The sequence below is a fragment of the Nycticebus coucang genome, chromosome 1, assembly GCF_027406575.1.
Source record: "Nycticebus coucang isolate mNycCou1 chromosome 1, mNycCou1.pri, whole genome shotgun sequence".
Taxonomy (NCBI): domain Eukaryota; kingdom Metazoa; phylum Chordata; class Mammalia; order Primates; family Lorisidae; genus Nycticebus; species Nycticebus coucang.
Window position 1 is genome coordinate 33568187 of NC_069780.1, and position 20438 is coordinate 33588624.

At 37.8% G+C, this 20438-nt stretch overlaps 1 protein-coding gene and 1 pseudogene across 1 annotated transcript in view; one reads left to right on the forward strand and one right to left on the reverse strand.

Moving 5' to 3' along the window:
- TBCK (TBC1 domain containing kinase) overlaps positions 1–20438 on the reverse strand; it is a 209752-nt gene that overhangs the window by 34893 nt on the left and 154421 nt on the right. Inside the window, exon 24 of the mRNA XM_053561937.1 lies at positions 17179–17354. Within this exon, the coding sequence (XP_053417912.1) occupies positions 17179–17354 (176 nt within the window). The remainder of the gene's footprint in view (positions 1–17178; positions 17355–20438) is intronic.
- On the forward strand, positions 857–1409 carry LOC128565516 (ubiquitin-conjugating enzyme E2 variant 1-like; annotated as a pseudogene).

Consider the following 20438-nt stretch of genomic DNA (forward strand, 5'->3'; position numbering starts at 1 on the left):
TATTTATTAAACTGATTGAAGCCATCTATGACAATCCCCCAGCTAATATCATACTGAATGGAGTAAAACTGAAAGCTTTTCCACTTAGAACTGGAATCAGACAAGGATGTCCACCATTGCCACTACTATTGAACATAGTGCTGGTACTTTCAGCCTATGCAATCAGGCAAGAGAAGGATATAAAGGTCATCTAAAAGGGGGCAGAGGAGGCCAAACTCTCCCTCTTTGGTCATATGATTTTATACTTAGACAACCCCAGAGACTCAACCACAAGACTCCTGGAAGTGATTAAGAAATAAAGTAACATTTCAGGGTATAAAATCAATGTCCACAAATTAGTAGCCTTTGTATATGCCAAGAATAGCCAAGATGAAAAGCTACTCAAAGATAAAATTCCCTTTACAGTAGCTTCAAAGAAAATGAAATACCCAACGGAAGAGGTAAAGAACATCTATAAAGAGAATTATGAAACCCTAAGAAAAAAAAAATAGAAGATATTAACAAATAAAAGAACATACCATGCTCTTTGCTGGGAAAAATCAGAGTTTCTTTTCTTTTCTTTTTTTTTTGGTTGCAGTTTGGCAGGGGCTGGGTTTGAACCCGCCACCTTCGGTATATGGGGCCAGTGCCCTGCTCACTGAGCCATAGGCACCACCCTGCTGGGAAAAATCAATATTGTTAAAATGTCTATACTACTCAAAGCAATCTGCAGATTGAATGAAATCCCCATTAAAATATCAACATCATACTTTGAAAAATTGGGAAAAAATAGTTCATTTTGTATGGAACCAGGAAAGACCCCATATAGCCAAGGCAATTCCTAGTAATAAAAACAAAGCCAGGATAGCGATGCAAGATGGCAGCCACCACCAGCTTAGGAGTAAAAGTCCCTCGCAATTTTTGACTGTTGCAAGAACTTGAAGAAAGCCAGAAAGGAGTAGGAGATGGCACAGTTAGCTGGGGTCTAGAAGATAACGACATGACGCTTTGAAGATGGACAGGGATGCAAATTGGGCCTCCAAGAACAATTTATGAAAACTGAATATACAGCCTTAAAATAGAATGCGGACCTGAATACCCAGAAGGACCCACTTTATAAGACTTGTAACAAAAATTAATATGAATGGAGTTAATAGCTCTAATGTAGTGGTAGTCCCAAGATCATATCAGTGCTAGCAAAATGGCAGAATTCATATAGCATCAAAGTCCTGCAAGAGCTTCAGCGCCTAATGATGTCTAAAGAAAATATGAAGCTCTCTCAGCCACCTAAAGGACAGTGTTACAGAAATGAATCAAAAGGAAAACCATAAGCCCATTCTCTCCCCCTGATTTGATTTAAGCAGTCTTCATTTTCCATAGTAGTAAATTTTCTAGATACGTCTTATAGACCTCAAAGTACTGGAAAGGAAGCTCCAATGCAAAGGCAACTTATCTTAAGAAACTGTAAATGATACTAATTTTTTGTCCATTTGAAATATATAAGTTGTGCTATAACAATTCATCCTGTCAAGTGTAACCACTGTCCATGCAGCTGAACTTCTGGGATCAAGAAAGTATATTTAAATTGGTTCCCATCATAACTGGTGGGGCACATCTAACTCAACTGTGAAAAGATACATCACACAATCACCTTGTTGATGATTACATGGCCTGGGGTCTCTGCCTTCTCTCATTTCCCCTGTCCCTGTGTCCTCCCCTCCCTGCAACAGCCCTTTAGCTTGGGGCTTGTTAGAGTACATGTGAAGATTTCAGGTCACAGGCTGCAGGACTACTGCTGGGTATGTGGGGTGCTTTACTCCTGATTTCTTTAATTCTTAAATGATGCCCCCTTCTAAGCCATCATCCCCTTCCCACTCTCCTTCACTCCTGCCCTTGGCCAAAGCATAGACTGTAACCCATCTGCTCCCCTCTGAGATTGGCCTTCAGTGAGGAATTCAGGACTTTCCCTGTATCTTCTCTCCCCCAGCTTTATTGAGGGGTGCTGCTATCTCCTTCCTTCTTTTCAAGTCCCTTTTTGCACTGTCACCACCCAACATGTTCCACTATACTTCCTTGCTTTGGCCAAAAGCCATCAGGTAAGGTTGGAAAGAGTCTCTGACTTCCCTTATTTAGTTTTGAAATTATATTTATTCACTCCACCAGCCTGGGAAATGAATTGGGTCCTCAGCCCTGCCACCTCTGCTGTCATCATCAGCTGATGCATTTCTTTCATTTTTTTTTCTTGCCCTTGGTAGAGTGCTGCAACATCATAGCAGCAATCTCTAGCTCTTGGATTTAGGCGATTCTCTTGCCTCAGCCTCCCAAGTAGCTGGGACTACAGGCACCCGCCACAACGCCCGGCTATTTTTTGTTGCGGTTTGGCCAGGGCCAGACTTGAACCTGCTACCCTCATTACAGGGGTCCTCAAACTACAGCCCACGGGCCGGACATTTATCCGGCCCACCGGGTGTTTTTGCCACAGCTGCCTTTCCTGCTTAGTAGCCGACTTGTCCCGGGCCACAGTGCGCATGTGCAGAATGTGCACCAACTCTCAACTCCGTTCCTTCTCTCTGTCTCTCCCCGCGGGTGTTATTGCTGTCCTGCTTAGCAACCTACTGTCCAGGCTGCAGTGTGCATGTGTGGAATGTGCCCCACACTCTCCAATTCCCTTCCTACTGTCCAACTCTGCTCCTTCCCTCTGTCTCTCTACTCCTCATCTCAGTCTCTGGTGTAATCGGAGGAGTCACCAGGTTGCCTGTGCAGAGCCTGCTGCTGCCTAAGGACTGAGGAAAGAACAAGTTAGGAGGTTGTTTTTTGTTGTTGTTTTTTTTTGCAGTTAGTAGGGCCTTTTATTTGCAGTTAAGGGGGGGCCTTTTTTTCCTGAAGTTAGGAGGTGTTTTGTTTTTTTTTTTTGCAGATAGCAGGCACCTTTTTTGAAGTTAGAAGAGCCTTTTTTTGAAGTTAGGAAAGCCTTTTTTATTAAGTTGGTGAGTTGGTTGGGGGTAGTTTCTGGGAGGGGGTTGCATCACAGTGATAACACAAATAGCGCTCAGTGCTAATGCAAATTGTCAGTGCTCAGAGGTAATGCAAATGGTCAGAGCTCAGTGGTAATGCAAATAGTGCTCAGTGATTATGATAATTGTAAGTGCTAAGTGTTAATGCAAATTGTTAGCACTCAGTATTAATGCAAATTGTCAGCAGTCAGTGTTATCGCAAATAGTCAGTGGTCAGTGTTAATGCAAATGGTCAGTGCTCAGTGTTATCGCATGGGGGTCCCAAACTGGTAATCTGCCTAGGGCCCCATGGGAACTTAATCTGGCTCTGCAGACAGCCGAGTAGGAAACCCAATTTAATTGCCAGTAGCATTTATACTCTGATTGCTATTCAGTTGTGCATGATGTATGTTGTGTGCTGTGTAAGCCCCAGTTCACACTGCTGCGATCTCTGAGCAGTGCGAGTTCAGCCATATGCTTGTATGGCTGAACTTCCATTAGATTCGGAAGAAAAAAGGCATACGTGCCTTCTTTTTTCCTGCAGTGGAATCTGATCACATGGGTCTTCTCACCCATGTGATCAGAATCCTGTGCAAGTTCACAGATTGCAGTGTGGCTCGCAAAGGGTAGTGTGAACTGGAAAGGTGGTGGAGGAACCGGCTCTGTAATCGTGCCTGTTCCCGCACCACACCAGTGTGAGTCTGAAGTAAAAGCGGAGTTCCACCATATGGGCACTGGTGAGGCTGAAATGATGTGGACTGGCAAGGCTGCATTGATGGGCACTGATCAGACTGCACTGATGGGCACTGATCAGACTGCATTGATGGGCACTGATCAGACTGCATCGATGGGCAGTGCAGTCTACATGTCTCTGTGTAGGCAAAGTTATTGCTGGTATATTGTTTTTGGAGTGCTGTATATATATATATATGTATTTTACTAATAGCAATTTGGAATCCCTAGGAAACAATGATATCAAGAAAAAGAAAAATTGACTCGGAGAACAGTGGACTTGTGATTACTTTTTCATGCAGTACAAGAAAAGAGCTGTGTGTTTGATATGCCAGAATATAGCATCTGTGTTCAAAGAATACAATCCGTGTCGACATTATCAAACTCAACATAAAGATAAATATGATAGTTTGGTCAGAGAAGTGAGAAAAGATAAAATATTAAAACTGAAACAGGGTGGCACCTGTGGCTCAGTGAGTAGGGCGTCGGCCCCATATGCCGAGGGTGGCGGGTTCAAGCCCAGGCCCGGCCAAACTGCAACAAAAAATAGCTGGGCGTTGTGGCGGGCGCCTGTAGTCCCAGCTGCTCGGGAGGCTGAGGCAAGAGAATCGCTTAAGCCCAGGAGTTAGAGGTTGCTGCGAGCCGTGTGACGCCACGGCACTCTACCCAAGGGTGGTACAGTGAGACTCTGTCTCTACAAAAAAAAAAAACAAAAAAAAACTGAAACATACATTGACAACTCAGCAAAATACTTTTGTGAAGTAGAAACAGCTAAATACTTCATCACTGTGCGCAAGTTTTCAAGTTGCCAAGATAATAGCCTGCACTGGCAGACCATTCGTGGAGGGAGAATTTGTTAAAGAATGACTTCTTTCTGTTGCCAAAGAGATGCGTCCAGAGAAGACTGATTTATTTAGTACAGTGAGTCTTTCAGAACCCTCAATTACACGAAGGATTGAAGAAATGGGGGACAATTTGCATCAGCATTTGCAAAACTCCACAAAAAACCTTTCCTATTTTTCTTTAGCATTTGACGAAAGTAATGATGTTCGTGATTTTGCACAACTTCTAATTTTTATTCGTGGTATGAACGACTATTTCGAAGTCACAGAAGAGCTTGCTGCACTGCAAAGCATCAAAGGAAAAACTACAGAAGAGGATTTTTATGAAAAGGTTTGCCAAACCGTGAATAGTTTGGAGCTGGACTGGGCAAAACTAGCCAGCGTGACAACTGATGGTGCTCCTAGCATGGTGGAGTCTAAGAAAGGAGTAATTGCTTGCATTAACCAAGAGATGGACAAACATAACCATTCTCATCCAATAGCCATACACTGCCTCATCCACCAACAAGGCTGTATAGTAAATCGCTGAAGTGGGACTCTGTTATGAAAACTGTGGTATCTTGTGTTAACTTCATTAGAGGTAATGCACTAAACCACAGACAATTTCAGGAATTTTTGTCTGAGCTAAGTGTTGCCTGTGAAGATGTTCTGTACCACACAGAAGTCCATTGGCTGAGTCGAGGGAGAATTTTAAAACATTTCTATGACTTACTTCCACAGATTACAGCTTTTCTGCTTCAAAAAACAAGTACCAGAGCTCAATGATGCAGAATGGAAATGGCACCTTGCCTTTCTGATAGATGTAACAGAGCTACTCAACAATTTCAATGTGCAACTTCAAGGAAAGGGGGAGCTCATCTGTGATATGCAATCACATGTGAAAGCACTTGAAGTAAAATTAGGCCTCCTCATCAAACAAGTGAAAGAGGAAAATTTCTGCCATCTCCCCACAACTCAGAATCTGTTAGCGGAAAATCCATTGGTTGCATTCGCAAACAAAACGTGTAGATTCACTGGAAAAGTTGCAAAAGGAGTTCCAATTTAGATTTAAAGAGCTTCGTCTCCATGAACAGGACATACAGCTTTTCTATTGACATTGAAAATGTGGATAAGATTTACCAAATGGAACTGGCTGAACTGCAGAATTGTGACTCTTTGAAAGATGCATTCAAGTCAAGCAGCCTTCCTAACTTCTATGCATCTCTCCCCTCTGAGACATATCCCAATCTCAGGAACCATGCACTCAAAATGGCAACCATCTTTGGTAGCACTTATGTCTGTGAACAGACTTTTTCCAGAATGAAACATCTGAAATCTCCAACCAGATCTAGACTAATGGATGCACACTTGCATCACTTGTTATGACTAGCAGTGACAAATATGGAACCGAACATTGACCATCTCATTAGCCAAAAGTAGGCCCAAAGTTCCCATCGAAATACTGGTAAGTTTGTTGATTTAACTTTACTTGTTCTTCATTTTAAATATTGTATTTGTTCCCATTTTGTTTTTTTACTTCAAAATAAGATATGTGCAGTGTGCATAGGAATTTTTTCATAGTTTTTTTTTTAAACTATAGTCTGGCCCTCCAATGGTCTGAGGGACAGTGAACTGGTCCCCTGTTTAAAAAGTTTGAGGACCCCTGTCTCAGTATATGGGGCCAGCGTCCTACTCACTGAGCCACAGGTGCCGCCCAGCTGATGCATTTCTTTAGCTCAGGTTTTGATAAGGAAACAGTCACCAGGGTTACTCAGATCTGCCAGCTCTGAGAGTCCTTGGTGGTTAAACATGGGAGAAAGCCCACAGGAAGACAACTGTAAGCACACATGATCCCTCTGAATTGTTTTGTTTTACTGTAATTGCTTTTGCTTTTAAAAATTGAAGAAGTTTTTATTGAATAGGGAGTCTTTCCCCCCAAGGTATGTTCTTGTTTGGTTTATCAAAGATTAGGTGGTTGTAAGATTTTAGTTTCATTTCCTGGTTTTCTATTCGATTCCAAATGTCTATGTCTTGATTTTTATGCCAGTACCATGCTGTCTTGACCACTATGGCTTTGTAGTACAGCCTAAAATCTGGTATGGTGATGCCTCCAGCTTTATTTTTATTACTAAGAACTGCTTTAGCTATACGGTTTTTTTTTTCTGGTTCCATACAAAACACTGAATTGTTTTTTCCAAATCTTGAAAGTACGATGTTAGTATTTTAAAAAGAATGGCATTGAATCAGTAGATTGCTTTGGGAAGTATAGACATTTTAACAATGTTGATTCTTCCCAGCCATAAGCATGGTATGTTCTTCCATTTGTTAGTATCCTCTGCTATTTCCTGTCTTAGGATGTCATAATTTTCTTTACAGAGATCCTTCACCTCCTTCATTAGGTAAATTCCTACGTATTTCATTTTCTTTCAAACTATGGTGAAGGGAGTTGTGTCCTTAATTAGCCTCTCATCTTGACTGTTATTGATGTATACAAAGGCAACTGACTTGTAGATATTGATTTTATATCCTGAGACATTATTGTATTTTTTGATGACTTCCAGGAGTCTTGTGGTTGAGTCTTTGGGATTCTGTAAGTATAAGATCATGTCGTCGGCAAAGAGGAAGAGTTTGACCTTTTCTGCTCCCATTTGGATTCCCTTTATAGATATCCATATGTATAAGAGTAAAACTGTACCCACACCTTTTTCCACTCACAAAAATTGATTCAAGATGGATAAAAGACTTAAATTTAAGGCATGAAACAATAAAAATCCTCAAGGAAAGCATAGGAAAAACACTGGAAGATATTGGCCTGGGGAAAGACTTCATGAAGAAGCCTGCCGTGGCAACTGTAACAACAACAAAAATAAACAAATGGGACTTAATGAAACTGAAAAGCTTCTGTACAGCTAAGGAGATGACAACCAAAGCAAATAGACAATCTACACAATGGGAAAGGATACCTGCATATTTTGAATCAGACAAAAGCTTGATAACTAGGGTCTATAGAGAACTCAAATTAATCCACATGTAAAAAGCCAACAAGCCCATATATTAAGGGGCAAGAGACACGAATAGACCCTTCTCTAAAGAAGACAGAGGAATGGCTAACAAACATATGAAAAAAATGCTCATCATCTCTATTTATTAGAGAAATGCAAATCAAAACCACCCTAAGGTACCATCTAACTCCAGCGAGAATGGCCCACATCACAAAATCTCAAAACTGCAGATGCTGGCGTGGATGTGGAGAGAAGGGAACACTTTTACACTCCTGGTGGGACTGCAAACTAATACAACCTTTTTGGAAGGAAGTGTGGAGAACCCTCAAAGAACTCAAGCTAGACCTCCCATTTAATCCTGCAATCCCATTACTGGGCATCTACCCAGAAGGAAAAAAAATCCTTTTATCATAAGGACACTTGCACTAGACTGTTTATTGCAGCTCAAATTACAATCACCAAAACGTGGAAACAAGTCTATATGCTTACCAACCCAGGAATGGATTAACAAGCTGTGGTATTTGTACACCATGGAATACTATTCAGCCATTAAAAAAATGGAGACTTTACAGCCTTTGTATTAACCTGGATGGAAGTGGAACACATTATTCTTAGTAAATCATCACAATAATGGAGAAGAATGAATCCTCTGTACTCAATTTTGATATGAGGTCAATTAATGACAATTAAGGACGTGGTGCAGGTGGGGGAAGGGGAGAGCAGAGACAGAAAGAAGGAGGGAGAGATGGGGAAAGGAAGAGCAGAGAGAGGGAAGGAGGGAGGGGTGGGGCCTTGGTATGTGCCACACCTTTTGGGGGCAAGACATGATTGTAAGAGGAACTTTACCTGACAAATGCAATCAGTATGACTTGGTTTTGTGTACCCTCAATGAATCCCTAACAATTAAAAAAAAAAATTGAAGAAGTTTTAAACAGGGCTCTCATTTTGTCATCCTTGCAATCAATTGGGGTGGTTTAGTTTGGAATTTGACAACTGTAACAAATAAACCTTGAATTCAGTGCATATGTTGGTTTTGGTGCTGCTGCTTTGCATGATCCAATCCTCAGCAGGGATCCAGAAAAAACTGGGTGTGCACAGCTGATCCCCCAAATTGGTAGGCTTGACTTCCTGGCAAATTGCCGTGTTTTTTCACATTCTGTTCAGGACTACTAAGTGCCGAAATGTGATGTGTAGTGAAATAAAAGCAATTCATGTGTACTAAAAGTTTTTGTTTCTTTTTAATTTAGTATTTGTGTAAAACCACCTTTTGAACAGCAACTATCAAAAGTCAGGAAAGCAATTGATGTTTCAATTAATCTTTTTCTGGGGAAAATATTAGTTTAAAGAATTAAAATCCTGTAAGTAAAGTTTAACATAACGTATTCCATAAGCAGCCTTTTGATTGTTAGACCATTGCCTGATTTTAATATAATAAAAAAGTATGTGTTAATATTTAAAAAAAACCAACCAACAAAAACAAACCCAGAGGCACCACTCTACCAGACTTTAGGTTATATTGCAAGTCCACAGTTATCAAAACAGCACGGTATTGGCACAAAAATAAAGACACAGACATATGGAACAGAATAGAAAACCAAGAGATAAAACCAGTATCTTACAGCCATTTCATATGATCTTTGAAAAACCAGACAAAAGCATACAGTGGGGAAAATAACCTCTATTTAATAAATGGTGCTGGGAGAACTAGATAACCACAAGTAAAAGACTGAAATTGAACCCTCACCTTTCACCACTCACAAAAATTGACTCAAGATGGATAAAAGATTTACATCTAAGACATGAAATAATAAAAATTCTATGAGAAAGTGTGGGAAAAACTCTTGAGGATGTGGGCCTGGGGCAAGATTTTTTTTTTTTTTTGAAACAGAGTCTTACTTTATTGCCCTCAGTAGAGTGCCATGGTGCTGTGGCATCAGCTCACAGAAACCTCCAACTCCTGGGCCTAGGAGATTTTCTTGCCTCAGCCTCCCAAGTAGCTGGGACTACAGGCACCCACCACAATGCCTGGTTACTGGGGAAAGATTTTATGAAGAAGACTTCAGGGACAATCACAACACCAAAAATAAACAAATGAGACTTAAACTGAGAAGCTAAAGATACAACAATTAAAGCAAATAGACAACCTTCGGAATGGGAGAAGATATTTGCATGTTATGAATCTGACAAAGGTTTAGGATCTATAGAGAACTAAATTAATCCACATAAAAAGGAGCAAACACTCCCATCTATGACGGGGCAAGGCACATGAACATAATCTTCTTTGAGGAAGCTAGACAAATGGCTAACAATCATGAAAAAATGCTCATTGTCCCTAATCATCAGAGAAATGCAAATCAAAACCACTCTGAGATATCACCTAATCCCAGTGAGAACAGCCCACATCACAAAGTCCCAAAGCTACAGATGCTGGTGGGGATGTGGAGAGAGGAATAATTTTATACTACTGGTGGGACTGCAAACTAATACTTCGGAAAGAAGTATGGAGAATCCTCACAGTACTCAAATTAGACCTCCCATTTGGTATGATACCGCAGTACCATTACTAGGTTTCTATTCAGAAGAAAAAAAAATCATTTTATCATAAAGGTATTTGCACTAAACTATTTATTGAAGCTCAATTTACAATCACTAAGATGTGGAAACAACCTAAATGCCCATTAACCCAGGAATGGCTTAACAAACTGTGGTATATGTATACCATGGAATGCTATTCAGCCATAAAAAGGTGGAGACTTTACACCTTTTGTATTAACCAGATGGAGTTGAAACACATTTCTTAGTAAAGTATCACAAGAATGGAAAAGCAAATGTCTAATGTATTCAATACTACTATGAAGCCAGAAGATGATCTAATACGTGCCCACATTAAGAGAAAAACTCAATTTAATTCAAGTTGGGGGGAGGGACGAAAGGGGAAGGGGTTGGTGTGCTCCCAATTAAATAGGTACAATGTAAAGGTATATGGCACACCTCTCGGGTACGGGACACAACTACAAGAGGGACTCCTCCTAACAAATTCAAATATTGCGACCTGGTTGTTTGTACCCTCAAGTTCACCTGAAATTAAAAAAAAAGTAAAAGAGAGGAGTTGGGGTCCTTCTTATTCTAAAGTCTGGGATTATGTTTTTATTCTCAAGAGGGCGAAGTGTGTCCTCATGTCTTTCAACGTTCCTTTTCCGTATCCTCACCCCCTTAGTGAGGATCTAAGATTGCTACTGCCATAATGAGCTTCTCCTCACTTATCACATGAACTGACAATATATCAAAATGTTACCTTTCAGAGTATTTACATTTTCACTAATAATAATTATTATTTGAAAAATACTGCAAATACCATTTCAAAAATAACTTCCTTTCATGAAGGAAGTTTTGTTACAGAAAGTTTCTTTTTCTCTGTATTGTACAGGACTACATTTTGGGGTAGGGGAGAAATAAAATTATTTCAAAAATAGCCTAGTATTAAATATTTAGTCATTTCTTAAGCAGATTGGTAAAGTCGTATAAGTCCTAGAGTTTAGGTGCAAAAATTACCTTGGTGAGAATTAATCATCTTTGCATTGTAACTCTTATTTTAAAAAATATTACGAGAATTTCAATAGGCTTTTTAATTAGTTAAGTTTTGAAATACCAGCATGTTAGTAGTTTTGGGGAAAATTCAATTTAAAAAGTTTGAATGGATTAAATCTTATAAATTAAGATAGTATAAATAGTAGGAAAGGACCTTTCTAACACGTATTCTTCCTCAATGTATTACAATATTGCTTTCTGAAACTTAAAATAGTTCAGTTTTTTTGATTCTATGGCTGTGCCTGCATAAAGACAACTCCCGGTTGGATTTGTTCACTTGGTATGTGGGATTTGGCTCCCTATACAGATAGGTACTGAAGGTAATAGTTACATTTGTTAAGATTAGAAAGAATGTGTACAGCATCTGAATGAATATACGTAGTTTGGAGGAATCAATACATGTCTCATTTAGTCATTAATTTATATTAACTCATCTGTCTCAATCTTGTTTATGCTGACTGGTCCTATGGAGAGACCATGCAGACACCTGTCAAACAGAATAAATTTTAGAAGCACAAGTTTGGCCATTTATTTTTTATTTATTTATTTATTTATTTATTTATTTATTTTTATGTTAAGACATTTACATTCTACATTTACTAAGTTTCACATGTACCCTTGTAAGATGCACCGCAGGTGTAATCCCACCAATCATCCTCCCTCCACCCATCCTCCTCCCTCCCTCTCCTCCCTCTCCCCCTTCCCCCTATTCTTACGTTATAACTGGGTTATAGCTTTCATGTGAAAGCCACAAATTAGTTTCATAGTAGGGCTGAGTATTTGGATCCTTTTTCTTCCATTCTTGAGATACTTTACTAAGAAGATTATGTTCCAGCTCCATCCATGTAAACATCAAAGAGGTAAAGTCTCCATCTTTCTTTAAGGCTGCATAATATTCCACGGTGTACATATACCACCATTTATTAATCCATTCGTGGATCGATGGGCACTTGGGCTTTTTCCATGACTTAGCAATTATGAATTGGGCTGCAATAAACATTCTGGTACAAATATCTTTGTTATAATGTGATTTTTGGTTTTCTGGGTATATACCCAGTAGAGGAATTATAGGATTGAATGGCAGATTTATTTTTAGATCTCTAAGTGTTCTCCAAACATCTTTCCAAAAGGAATGTATTAATTTGCATTCCCACCAGCAGTGTAGAAGGGTTCCCTTTTCTCCACATCCACGCCAACATCTCTGGTCTTGGGATTTTGTGATATGGGCTAATCTTACTGGAGTTAGATGATATCTCAAAGTAGTTTTGATTTGCATTTCTCTGATGATTAAAGATGATGAGTATTTTTTCATATGTCTGTAGGCCGTGTGCCTGTCTTCTTCAGAGAAGTTTCTCTTCAAGTCCCTTGCCCAGCCTGCGATGGGATCACTTGTTCTTTTCTTGCTTATGTGTTTGAGTTCTCTGTGGATTCTGGTTATTAAACCTTTGTTGGATACATAACCTGCAAATATCTTCTCCCATTCTGAGGGCTGTTTGCTTGCTTTACTGACTGTGTTCTTGGCTGTGCAGAAGCTTTTTAGTTTGATCAGGTCCCAGTAATGTATTTTTAAAGCTGTTTCAATTGCCCGGTGGGTCCTCCTGATAAAATACTCACCCAGACCGATTTCTTCAAGGGTTTTCCCTGCACTCTCTTCTAGTATTTTCATAGTTTCATGTCTTAAGTTTAAATCTTTAATCCAGTGAGAGTCTATCTTAGTTAATGGTGAAAGGTGTGGGTCCAGTTTCAATCTTCTACAGGTTGCCAGCCAGTTCGCCCAGCATCATTTGTTAAATAGGGAATCTTTTCCCCATGAATGTTTTTAATTGGCTTGTCAAAGATCAAATAATGGTAAGTAGCTGGATTCATCTCTTGGTTCTCTATTCTGTTCCAGACATCTACTTCTCTGTTTTTGTGCCAGTACCATGCTGTTTTGATCACTATCGATTTATAGTATAGTCTGAGGTCTGGTAGCGTGATTCCTCCTGCTTTGTTTTTATTTCTGAGCAATGTCTTGGCTATTCGAGGTTTTTTCTGATTCCATATAAAACGAAGTATTATTTTTTCAAGATCTTTAAAGTATGACAGTGGAGCTTTAATAGGTATTGCATTAAAATTGTATATTGCTTTGGGTAGTATGGACATTTTAACAATGTTGATTCTTCCCAGCCATGAGGATGGTATGTTTTTCCATTTGTTAACATTTTCAGCTATTTCTTTTCTTAGAGTTTCATAGTTCTCTTTATAGAGATTTTTCACATCCTTTGTTAGATAAACTCCCAAATATTTCATCTTCTTTGGCACTACTATGAATGGAATAGAGTCCTTAACTGTTTTTTTCAGCTTGACTATTGTTGGTATATAAAAAGGCTACCGATTTATGAATGTTGATTTTGTAACCTTGGAAGTTTGGCCATTTCTATGGTCTTGGACAAATTGTTTACCTTCTTTAAGCCTTAGTTTCTTTGTCGGTGAAACAGAGATATTAACCATATCTACATCACAGGACTATCACCAACCTTGGCCCAGTGTAAAAACTTGATGACAGCTAAGTGCCTTTTGTTCTAAAGTAACATGATAGGCATAATATATTACTGTTGCTATATATATTTGCATCTTTAACAGGACAGTAAAAGTCCTAAGCCAACAGCATAAATTTCTAATTGCAGACTCAGACATTAGTGAATATAGGTATCAGAGGCAGCAAAGGCTTAATAACTATAAAATCACAAGGCAGAGATTTCTTCCCATCCCATTAATTCTCTTGGAGTTTCAGTGACTTTGTCTCCTCTGATTCTGTCTCTTATTTCACTGGTACAAATGCCAAGCATGTTCACACAGCAGGGTCTTTGACCTTGCTCTTTCTTCTGCTTACAATATTCCTCCTGCCTCTTCACATCATTAAACTCTGCTGAAATGTCATCTTTTCCTCATGCTTCTTTGAGTACTCAATTAAAATTATATCATTCACTTTTTTCTCCCTGCTTTATTTATAGTACTTATTGGTACTTAGTATCATTTTGGACATATGTTTATTTCTCTTGCTAATTAAAATATAATTTCTGGCTAGTTGTAGAGGATCACACCTATAATCCAACACTCTGGGATGCTAAAGTGGGAGGATCTCTTGAGGCCAGGAGCTCAAGACCAACTTGGGTAACGCTGTGAAACCCCACATCTATAAAAAATAATAAAAATAGCTGGGTGTGGTGGTGTGTGTCTGTAGTCCCAGCTATTCAATAGGATAAGGCAGGAGTTTGATGCTGAAGTGAACTATGATTACACTACTGCACTCCAGCTGGAACAACAGTGAGACCCTGTCTTTTTTTGCAGTTTTTGGCCGGGGCTGGGTTTGACCCGCCACTTCCAGCAAATGGGACCGGTGCCTACCCCTTTAAGCCACAGGCGCCACCCTCTGAGAGACCCTGTCTTAAGAGAAAAAAAGTAATTTCCACAAGTGCACTGAATTTGTCATTTTGTTCACCAACAGTTCCCCCAAATCTAGCATGCTGACTTGCATGTAGTAAGGCAGTCAATAAATATTCGTTGAATGAATGAATGTTAGATTAGATGACTAGTTCTCGCTCAGAATTCTGACTCTACTGCCTTCTTCCAGGCCCTGCCCTGCTTCAAGGTTTAAAAGGATGCAGAATGCAGAAAAGGCTTACATATTGCCAACTGTCTCTTTATAACTTTATGACTTTGACGGGTATATAGATAGGACTCTGTGGTGCACTGGTGCCTGCCATTTTGTGCTTTTCTTTCCGTTAATATAAATGTCTTCTGGTACTTTCCAGGTGTCAGCTTGGGGCTACCAAGGTTAAAAGGACAAAGACTCTACCCCTCTCTGGTTTCTTTTGCCCAGAGATTATGTCCTTGCTAATGATTTTTTGCTTGTACAACTCATTTGGCACTTATTATATATTGTCTTTACTATTCATTTACTTCCTATACAAAATACTTTAATGTTTTTAATTTCTCATGCTAAAAGCAATCTAGTGAATAATCAGTGTTAACATATTTTATATATTATCAATGTTGTGGATGATATAGAAGCACTTCAGCATGAGATGACTCAGCCATGGTCATCAGGGGACAACATTCGGGCTAGCTGCTCGGCTTGTCACCCACGGTCATCAGGGGACAACATTCAGGTTGGCTGCTCTGCTTGTCACCCATAGCCATCAGGGGACAATATTCAGGCTGGCTGCTCTGCTTGTCACCCATAGTCATCAGGGGACAACATTCAGGCTGGCTGCTCTGCTTTTTGCTCTTTTGCTTTACTATCTTGCAGACAGTAAAGGAGGGAATCAGTGAAATAAATCAGACTGTGAGGTGTGGAAAACCCTGGATTGTCAGTTTTATAATGCGTGCATTTTAAAGTTTCAAATAACTAATTATTTGAAAGAAAGTATCAGTAGTGGCATGTACACATATAGTTTACAATATACCCTATACAATATAGTGTACAATAATAATAAAAGGTTATTATTTTAGTAATAATCTTATTAAAATAAGATGCTAATAATGCTATATACTTTTTTGATGGTTTTATGAGAGAATAACTATGACTAAAGGCTCAAGCAAAAGAAATACTAAGTAAAAAAAGAAAATACACTGAAAGGATTTTAAACCCTAAAAGAAACAGATCAGAAGAATTTCTAGAATAGGGGTCCCTGTCCAGTGAACTGGAACTTAATGCCCCTTTTGGAGTCCATTCACCCACACTGCTAATAGGGCTACTCCAGTATCTCTGCAGCCCTCACCCCTAGGAATATCAGTGTATATACTCTCTCCAAACTCAGCAGTCTCGCAGTTTAGGAAAAATGGAATGTAGCAGCTTTTCACAAAACTATGAGGATGTATCATTTGAAGTTGTGGGCTCTCTAACTATATTGTCAGTAACCTAAGATTTTGTGGATTATTTCAGGAGTTCTGTAAATATATGGTTTGAACTTTATTTAAAACTTTTATTTCAAAAATTGGGATTGAAAATATGAACATAAAAATTTACTGCTGGTTAAATATCCCTCATCTGAAAATACCAAATCTAAAAAATCTAAAATGCTCCAAAATCTAAAATCTTTTGAGCACTGACATATGGAAAAAACAAACAAAGACCCTTCCGCTGGAGTATTTCAGATTTTGGGTCAGGTTTGCTAACTGGTAAGTATCTGTATAATGCAAATATTCCAAAATCTGAAAAAACGTGAAATCCAAAACACTTTTGGTCCCAAGTATGTTAGATAGGGGATAACCAATCTATATGTATACACGCCAATTTTGGTACCTAAGAAACCACCAACCTGCTAACGCTTATTTATAGCATTTACAATTAGTAAACAGATTTGAGCTTATGAAGAAATTTATAAAATTCTTCATTTACACTTTATACATTGAATTTCTAAGAAATATTTTATTTTAAAAGGGTGTTGCTCTGTCTAAAAAGTGTGAAACACATTTAGCTAGATTCTAGAGAATATAGAATCAAGGCAAAAAAATGCTTCATGAGAATTTGATGTAGTATATGGGAAAGGTTGAAGCATTATTATTTTGTAACCATAATATTTTAATGCCAAACAAAATCACTGGTATGTTCAATAGCAAAATCCTAGTAATACTTTGTATTTAGTAAAATATATGTTCTCTATAAGCTAATGTTTTGACAACTATAATAAATACAAGTCCAATGTTGAGACATGGCAAACCTTTTCTCTAGGCTATGAGGTAGGTGAGGTGTATGTTTATTCTTCATCTTTGCTACAATTTCTATCTATAGCATGAAAGATTCAAATGCCTTCAAGAACAGCAATAAAACACAAAACCCAGGAAAATATTCCAATATTTTGGTGTTGTTTGGAAAACATTTTAAAGTCGCTGGTGTGAAATGATATCTTTTGAAATCTCATGCAAGACCATTGTGATATTCAGTGAGAGAAATTTAGCTATTTGAATTGAGAGGAATTCTAGGGAAGTTCCTTATTTTTACCACACACTCTTTAAATGCACAAGAAACAACAGAAATAAGGTAGTACCGTGCTTTAACACTGCACAAGTAAAGGATACTCTTCACTGCTCCGAATGTCCACCACCAGAAGCTTTGGTTTGCTGGACTTGGTCTTCTTGGTGGGTGTTTTGAAGTGGCCTGTCACGGTGAGCTCACACAGGTCAATTAGGTCTTCCGCTGAAATCCGTGGGGACGCCTCTGACTTCAGGTCACTTAATGGGATGGATTCTCTGCACTGAAAAAAATGTTCAAGCAATAAAAATATTAAGGATGTTATAGAGAAACAACCTATAGCCAGTAATAGAGTATCCCCAGGCTCTTGATACCCATCAGTATGGCACATTAAAGCTGAGGACACGATATTTCGTTTTAGCAGTCTAGTGTGTAGACTTACTTCCTGACTTCCTTACTATGGAAGTTTATTTCCTTATTAGTCATATTTTTAGGAAAGCATTTTTTCCCCCTACTGCAAGCTCCTCATTCAAACATATAGGAAGAGATGAGCAAATTTTTTCCTTATGAGAGTATTGCATAGCTTAAAAAAAAAACAAAAAAACTCCTCTGAGCACATTGCATTTTTCTGTAAGAATAATGACTGTTGTTGTGAATTGCATTAATTACAACTCATGTATTATGAGAAATTACACTGTAATTCAGTATACATAGTAATTGAAGAAACTGGTTGTAATATATGCATTGGACTTTTATAAAATGATTTATGTTACATATAAATGGTTGAGAGGAAATTGAATTCTTAGAGATGAATAAAGAGCAACCTAACGCTTTTCTTAGATAGTAAAGCAAATTGACAATATGTCGTAACTGTGAAAAATGTAAAATCATACTCCAGACAATCAAACCAGTACATTGATCTAGGTTTATATGGCATACAACTGATTCAGACTAAGGGCTATTTATAATTAGTATCTATGTTATATTTAGAAAGAAGAAGAATTTCCCCCTCATTTTGACAATATAATGCAACTCAATTCAATATAAATTTATTGAACAACACAAGTCACTCTTGAAAACTTATGTGACATAACTTGAGAATTTAAGAACCTTCAAAATTCACTTGATTGAAACATGAGGATTCAGAAGAAAAGTTTACTTATATGCTTAAGAAATTAACAAAATAGAGTCCAATTATTATCTATTTACTAATTTTCTCTCTTTTCTCCATTCCACTGTGAGATTTCACATTTTGAATGTCTAATTAGAATTTCTTGACAGGAGAAACTAAACTATAAGAATCACTTAAAGACAGATTTATTTTAAAAAGAACTATTTTCAATTGGAGTTTGATGTCAGCTCTCATCCCTCGGGCTTCCCTACCTGTGCCCTGAATTTAGTGGTAAAGCGCTCTTCTCTCACTTCATTAACTTTTAAATAGAAATGGAAATGGCTAAGCTCCATGGGTTTATGGATTTTAATAACAAATAGGCATAAGGAATTTTAATTTTTTAAATATTAGGAATTAAAGCTACTTAAACATTTTGAAATTAAAAATGCTCAGGAAGATTAAAGGGCTTTAAAATCAGCAAGCCATACAATCAATGCTTCCATCTCCTTTTTCATTAGATTGCAATCTCTACAGGTACTTTTTCCCAGCCTTTGCATGAAGTCATACATTTAAAAGATAAAATATAAAGAACTTTTGATTAGCCTAGTTCTACTTTTAGTCATTTTTTGATGAATGTGGCATTTCAAACTGTTTTATCTGAATGAAGAGTGCCCTGGCTGATAAGGAAGAGGATTTGACGAAAAGTATTCTCCATTGAAGAAATGACTGATTTAAAGAAAGATTTGACCTGGGCATTGGTTCCAATCAAATGCATCATATCGGAGGTGTTTTTCAAAGGAAAGAGTATTGCTATATGAAATGGTAAGAACAGGAGAGAAACTGCTGACAATTTTATAACTTCCCAAACTTCTGTGAATGTGTACAGGTAAAGAACTTTAATATGATGTATGTGAGTCCCTCTACAAATTAATTTTAGGAGATTAATAAATTAAATTTAGAAAAACTATACTACTGTGCTTTATGCAGAAATTATATTAAAAATTCTTTTATTAGTTTTATAAGCAATTTTGAATTTTATTGTAAAATTTCCACTTACAGGCATAAAAATAAAACTTTCTGTATAACTTTTGTCTTATTTAGTATCAAACACAGTGACATTTTCTCGTGTGACTCAAGTTTCAAATTCCTAGAACTCTATTTATGAACAATTAATTCAGAATAACTATACAACAACTCTGGAAATGTTTATTGATTTATCATTTCTGCCCTTCAGCCTGTATATACAATGCATATTAAGTTTACCTGTCCCTCTGAAAATAAATCCACATATTTGCAGCCAACTGATTTTTGACAAAGGTACCAAGAATATTCAGTAGGGAGAGGACAGTCTCTTCAATAAATGGTTCTGGGAAAACTTAATATTTATGTGTATAAAAATGAAACTAGACTCCCATCTTTTACCATATACAAAGTCAAATAAAGATGAATGAAAGACTTAAGTGTAAGATCTGAGCCTATGAAGCTGTTAGAAGAAAACATTGGGGAGATACTTCAGGCTATTGGGTAAGACCTCAAAAGCAAAAACAGATAAATGGAATTAAGAAACAACAGAGCAAAAAGACACAACTTGCACACCGGGAAAAAAATACCTGAAAACTATCCATCCTGCAAAGGATTAATAAGCAGAATGTATGAAGTACTCAAACAACTCAATAGCAAAAGAACAAATAATCTGATTGAAAAATAAACAAATGATCTGGATAGGCATTTCTCAGAAGACATACAAATGGTTAAGAGATCTATGAAAAATGGTCAAAATTGCTAATCATCAGGGAAATAAAATTCCAAACCACACTGAGATATTATCTTATTCCAGTTAAAATGGCTATTATCAAAAAGACAATATAACGGATGCTAGCAAGACGGTGGAGAAAGGAAAAAGCTAGCACACTGTTGGTAGGAATGTAAATTACTATAGTCAGTATGGCGGTTACTCAAAAAACTAAAACTTGATCTCTCATAGGATCTAGCATCCCCACTGGATTATACAGGTCATATATCCAAAAGAAAGGAAATTATTAAAAAGATAGCAGCGCACTCAGGTTTATTGCAACACTATTCACAATAGCCAAGATATGGAATCAGTTCTGAAGTGTCACCCTAAATTCTTGGTTACTCCAGAGAGAAATCTGGAAATCATTATACACTTTTGATTCTTCTTTATTCCCCATTACCATCTCATATATCCCCAAGTTCTACCAAACTATTTCTAAATCTGTTCTTTGATTCATTGCT